This window comes from Branchiostoma floridae, chromosome 3 (assembly GCF_000003815.2).
Source record: "Branchiostoma floridae strain S238N-H82 chromosome 3, Bfl_VNyyK, whole genome shotgun sequence".
In the NCBI taxonomy this organism is placed as follows: domain Eukaryota; kingdom Metazoa; phylum Chordata; class Leptocardii; order Amphioxiformes; family Branchiostomatidae; genus Branchiostoma; species Branchiostoma floridae.
In genome coordinates this window covers 31,528,584-31,535,063 of record NC_049981.1, presented here as the reverse complement: position 1 = coordinate 31,535,063, position 6,480 = coordinate 31,528,584, and the positions used below count along the sequence as shown (strand labels likewise).

The window sequence follows — 6,480 nt, the reverse complement described above, 5'->3', positions numbered from 1 at the left end:
TCAGTAGAATGAACTGGCAGAACAACGCAAAACAGATCCATCTAACTGGAAAAGCCACTAACTCCTAAGGATCGTATACCAATTCCATTAATATGTAAATCATGCTTGCGAGGAAATTAGGGTTAGACAAGACCACGGGACAAGTTACTGTCCTTTGAACTGGAAGAACAATTCAGGAACTTAACAATCTAATGATGCTGAAGAAGAGTGATGGATGTCGCTCGAAACGTCCGGAAGTAGAACTTGTATTTTTTAAATCCAGTTGTAGAGATTGAATTGTATTTGAACAGAGGGGGTTGAAGTCATTACCTTAATTTCTTTGATTGGATTGCAACAATACAAAATGCTAGAATGATAAAAATACCTTACATAGTTTGGACAAACGTCATCATGTGTGCCTGCCAGCTTTTACCATGATTTATATTGATTATTCTAAAAGAGAAACACCACCGGCTGTAGAACCTCGTATTAAAGCTAGGTGGCGCAGCTGGATCATATTGGATAGAAATGCCTATATCACGTGAGAAATGTTTTATCTGAGTTAGATGTTGGAATCTCTTCCCAAAACCACTTTAAGACACTGACCTGTGGGAGGCTGTCTGGCCAGTACCGGTTGAGGTGCAGCGGCTGGAGGAGGATGATTGCGTAAAACACGGTGTGCAGAGGGGAGAGGGCCAAGAATCTCCTCCTAACCGATACCCAGCCGGGTACCATCTTCGGATGGAGCCAGATGACGGAGTACCACGTGATCACCCCGCCGAGCAAGCTGTAGTAGAACATCTGCCACCACTGTGGCCATCGAATAGAATGGTTCCAAAGTCAACTAGAGCACGTACGACACAATCCTCCGTGAAACAATAATGGCGCTTGCGTAGCACATAGTGTGGATATTTTGTAGTTGTTAGTTATAGATCTATGTGTTATTTGTCATACATTGTACCTGATGCAATCGTTGCCAATAAACCTCGACTTGACTTGATACAAATTAACATCAACTTCGATGGAACCCAATAAGTGTAGACGTACAAAACAATCATGATAATGATTTGCATATTTGGGCAAGAATCAGTCGGAATGCCGTCGGAATGAAAATTCTTTTCTATTCCTGGCAATTCGTAGTGTGTTCCAGACATTCTTACTGCGTTCCAGCTAATTGTGCCCGTTCTTTTGGTTGGCTCGAAATGCATTCGAGATCCTGTCGAGATGCATTCAAAGTGGATTCTAAGTGGATTCTAACTGCAGTCTGAACGCATTCTGCGGCATACCAACATTATTCGAAACATTCTTATCTCATTCGATGGAGAACCGAAACGACAAGCCACTTTGAATCCTGCCCGAATGTGGCCAAAAGAATATCATCTGGAATGCAGTGAGAATTTCTAGAATACACTACGAATTCCTAGGAATAGAAAAGACTTTTCATTCTGACGGCATTTTGGCTCGTTACTTCTCGTGTGAAGGGGATATAAGGTCCATTTGGAATTCCGACTCGGAATGGCCCCGAATGTGGCACGAATTTTGCAAATACTTCATTCCGGCTGGTTCTGCTTGATTCCTGCTAATTCGGTTTCAGTGTGAAGGCCCTATTAACGAGTGCAAATACTTACGCTGGAACAACAGTACACGTAGGCAAGATATACAACAGCAACACCACTGGAGGCCATTCCGATGCCCCATATGTCCAGAGCCAGGCACTGGTGATATTTGTGCTGACATCCCTGGGCAAGGAAGGTGTGGTAGTAGACCGACAGCCAAAAGACGACCTGTGGAGAAACAAGAACACAGAAACTGAAGCATAACAGAGTAACTAAAATATTCACATCCATCACTCACTCACTCACTCACTCACCTATCCACCCATAACTCCAAATACAGAGAGTACGTTCAGTCAACTCGTGCTACATTTCACACACTGGCATGTTACAACCCCAAACCTGAGTTGATAATCTATCTTGGGATACCCCATAGTCCACAACAGCAATCATTTTTCCAGTATACAAATTGATAAGCTTTTTTCATCTTTCCTTGCGGCTCATAAAGATAGTCCCATACCCTTTTTGGTCATTTTCAATCTACTTTTAGCAAAATTGGCAAAGGCTTAAAACATTTTTCTTACCTGGAAACAAAGATGCAATGTTACTATGGCAACGTAATATATACGGTTGCCATGGAGACCAGGGACGCTGACAGTGACGTCATACCACGCCAGCAGGAGAAAGAAAATGGCGGCAAGAAGATGGGTCCAGATGTTTCCTGTCTCGTTGTGGATCTGAAAAACGCTGAAAAATATGAATTATTACATATTGATACTTTAAGGCACCTTTGAAGTCACGTGTTCTTCAGGTCACGTACCTGAGGCCAAAAGTGTGGGTCATTCATCCCTGAGCAGGCTGTACATCTCGTATGAAAAAAATTGAAGTAAAAATTCTTTGTCAGAGATTACCTATTGGAGCAGCTAGAATCACCATCCCCGGGTTTATAGCGCACATGAACTTTGACCCTGACCAGGAAAATCTTGGAACACTGGGGAAGCGAGGGATTGTGATCTATACGGCAGACTACATTGATGCGACCGAAGTCTCCTACAATGACATTGAGTTTCAGGAGCATCTGTGGGTGCAAGTACGTCTGAGAGGACACGATAAATTGCTAATAGGAGGCATCTACAGAAGCCCGTCTTCTGACCCAAAGTCGTCAACTGAACACTTGGCACAACTTCTACAAGTAGTCATGGGGACTAGTCCTACGCACCTTGTAATCGCTGGTGATTTTAACTATCCTGAAATCGATTGGAAACAAGCAATCTCAAGTGCAAATGACGCTCACCCATCCCACCAATTTCTTCGTTGTGTGCACGAAAACCTCCTGTACCAACACGTCTTCAAGCCCACTAGATACAGACCCGGTGAGTTACCGAACATTCTCGATCTAGTTCTGACAAATGAAGATGGAATGGTGGAAAACATTGAGTACCTACCTGATATTGGACACAGTGACCATATAAGGCTGCAGTTTGAAACCAGACTATATTCTGACAGAAAGGACAATCCAACGCCAAGGCTCAACCTATACCGCGGCGACTACGTCAATATGGCTGCAGACTTATCCGGTATTGACTGGGACACCAGGCTCATGGACAAGTCTTTCGACGAGGCGTACAGCGATTTTATTGACATTCTACAAACCAGTATTAATTCACATATCCCTCTGACGAGCAAAAAATCATCCAAGAAGAACTTGTACTCCACCCCAGCAGTTAAGAGTCTTAGCAAGAAAAAGCGGAGTAGTTGGGACCGTTACGCTGCATCTGGAGACGAGGTGGACTACGCCCGATACGCTGCTCTGCGGAATGACCTCAGAAAGCTCACCAGGAGGCTTCGATATGAGTTTGAGTCTAACCTTGTTCGAGATGTAAAACGGAACCCTAAGTCTTTTTGGAAATACGTTAACTCTCGTCTGAAGACTAAATCTGCAATCGGAGACCTGAAGATGGTGGACGGTACCACGACGACTAGCAGCAAAGAGAAGGCAGACACATTGAACCAGTTCTTCTGCAGTGTGTTCACGAAAGAAGAAACCGACCACATGCCCAGGATGGAAGCCAAGTACTACGGACCCAACCTGGAGGACATCACAATTACTCGTGAAGTAATCCTGAAAAAACTGAAAAAGCTTAAGAAGGAGAAGTCCCCGGGTCCGGACGGTTTGCATCCTAAGATACTAGCAGAGGTCGCGGAAGCCGTAGCCAAACCGCTAGCCATTCTCTTCCGAAAGTCGCTGGATGAAGGCCGCCTGGCAGAGGAATGGAGACTTGCCCACATAACTGCCATACACAAGAAGGGACCGAAGAATGAACCTGGGAACTACCGCCCTATCAGTCTTACGTCAGTCATTGTGAAGCTGTTCGAGTCAGTTATTAGGGACGCGCTCACAGACCACATGATGCTGAACGATCTGTTCTGTGACCAGCAGCATGGCTTTGTGCCCGGCAGGTCGTGCACAACACAGTTGATAACCACTATGGACCTGTGGACTCAAGCAGTAGAGGCCGGTGAACCCATGGATGCCATATACCTCGACTTTCGAAAGGCTTTCGATAAGGTGTCCCACGCACGTCTGATGCACAAACTAAGCCAGTACGGTATCAGAGGCAAGTTGCATGTCTGGATCCAGGCCTTCTTAACGGACAGGAGGCAGCGTGTTTGCGTCGATGGCGAGATGTCAGACTGGGCCATGGTAACAAGTGGAATTCCCCAAGGATCTGTGCTTGGACCTACCCTCTTTGTTGTTTTTATTAATGACATGCCTGGCATCATCACTAGCACCTGCCACCTCTTTGCGGACGATGCTAAGGTGTTCCGTCGAGTGAACTCCCCAGATGAGATTGCCACCCTGCAAGCAGACATCAACAACTTGTCAGATTGGTCTAGGGACTGGCAGCTGAGCTTTAACATCGAGAAGTGTAAGCGCATGCACATAGGGTATGGTAACCCTCGCCAACATTACGAGATGCAGGGTTGCACCTTGGAAGAAACCATCGAGGAGCGGGACCTGGGAGTAATTGTTGACAACAAACTAAAATTTCACACGCATTGTTCCGCCACAGCTGGCAAGGCATTCCGAACCCTGGGACTCATCGGGAAGAGTTTTCAACGGCTCGACGAGAAAACTGTACCCATATTGTACAAGACCTTGGTTCGCCCTATACTAGAGTATGGAAACATCATCTGGGGTCCACACTACATAGGTGACCAGCAATTGCTCAATAGAGTACAGCATAAGGCGACGCGACTTGTACCTGGTTTCGGCGATCTTACCTACGAGGACAGACTGCGTCGCCTCAGGCTCCCCACCCTCGAACACCGCCGTAAGAGAGGCGACATGATCCAGATGTTTAAGGTGGTCAAGGGGTTTGATCGCATTGACCCAAGTCGCTTGTTCGACTTCAACGTTGACGTACGTACTAGAGGACACCCATACAAGATCGCCAAACCCCTCGCCAAGAAGACGGTCAGATCGGACTTCTTCAGCGTCAGGGCGATAAACACCTGGAATAGTCTGCCCGCAGATGTTGTTGCTGCAGAATCTGTGAACGCTTTCAAATCAAAACTGGACAGTCACTGGAGGGGGATGGGGTACACGGCCAACACAACATAGACTCTCTTTACAGACTCTCATGAACTCTCTTTTAGAACTTTAGATGTTTTTAGAAGCGGATCTTATAGGCAAAATGCCTCATATCTGATGATATTGTTATGTTATGTTATGTTATGTTTTAGAAACAAGACTAACATGACTTACAAGTTATTGGTGTATAACCAAACGAATAACGACAGAAGTAGGGTCGGGAAAGCCTTGTTGGGTAGTGCACAAGTGCCACGTCTTCTAGCTAGGATACCAGCACAGTTTGCCGCCACATTGCAAGTCTCGAGGTTTGCCTGTAACGTTTCCAGCCCTTTTACCTCCATGAAAAGTGGAGGTATGTTTTTGTGTCTGTGTGCATGTGTTTCTGTGTCTGTTCGTGTTACCGGATATTTATGGTCACCACAACTTAAAAGGTCTGAATGGATTGTGTTATTTGACATGGGTAGTTTTGGGACGATAGAGAGGAATGTCAGGAAAAAGTGGCGTATGCATTTGTCCCCTAGCAGCTTGTTTCGTGTATTACTAAGCATTTTAGAATGCAGAAAGTTTCCGTATCCTTCGATGCCATTCAGGATGCACTTAAAGCAACTTTCGTCTGGAAACAACATGATCCGCTGATAAATTCAGCATTACCTCCTCAAACACTGCCGGTAGGACAGGTTGTTGCGGTACCCGGCTGTGATGTAGGGAGACTCCATCTGCTGATACCACCTGGGCAGCTGTCCGTACGTGTAGAGCTGGAGCCTTCCACCTGTAACATCCACACATAGGCACACAACAAAGTCACGCTTTAGCAGCAATAGTAACGAGAAAACCACCCAGGCGTTTCAAGGTTTTTGCTCAAAAATAAGATAATGCAAAGCTACAAAGGCTTTCAAACCTTAAATTACGCTAATCACTTTCTGGACTTCTTCCTTTTCATTGCTTTGCTTAGAACACCACGATTCTTTCTTCTATTTTCATATAATCATTTTGCAGACAATATGGTCAAAGATCATCACCGATATGATCTACATAATCAGCTGCACTAACAATAGAATGTACACCTAAAACCACCAACAAGCTAGATATGGCCGTAATGCTTTGATCATTACACCTTTTTCCGCTCAATGCCGATACGAGAAAGAGAGGATGACAAAAACAAGGATGATTCCGATCATAAATGTGCCGTCCAGAAATGGCTTTCGTCACTTTTGAGTGTGAAAAGTCACTTTTTACCTCTATTAAGCCCCCCAAACACACTGTCACACGATCGAGCCCAAACCTTTAGGTCCAGAAGCGCGATTGCTGAGCACCAAATCACGGTGTACTACTGATGTTAGCTTCTGGGTACCC

The 6,480-nt window shown here is 45.3% G+C and overlaps 1 protein-coding gene across 1 annotated transcript in view; it reads right to left on the bottom strand.

Moving 5' to 3' along the window:
• Positions 1-1,985, bottom strand: part of LOC118411831 (progestin and adipoQ receptor family member 3-like) — a 2,865-nt gene extending 880 nt beyond the window's left edge. The window contains exons 1-3 of the mRNA XM_035814320.1: positions 1,962-1,985; positions 1,608-1,763; positions 586-789 (exon numbers count right to left, since the gene is read on the bottom strand). Of these exons, the coding sequence (XP_035670213.1) occupies positions 586-789; positions 1,608-1,763; positions 1,962-1,985 (384 nt within the window). The remainder of the gene's footprint in view (positions 1-585; positions 790-1,607; positions 1,764-1,961) is intronic.
• Positions 1,986-6,480: the final 4,495 nt, after the last annotated feature.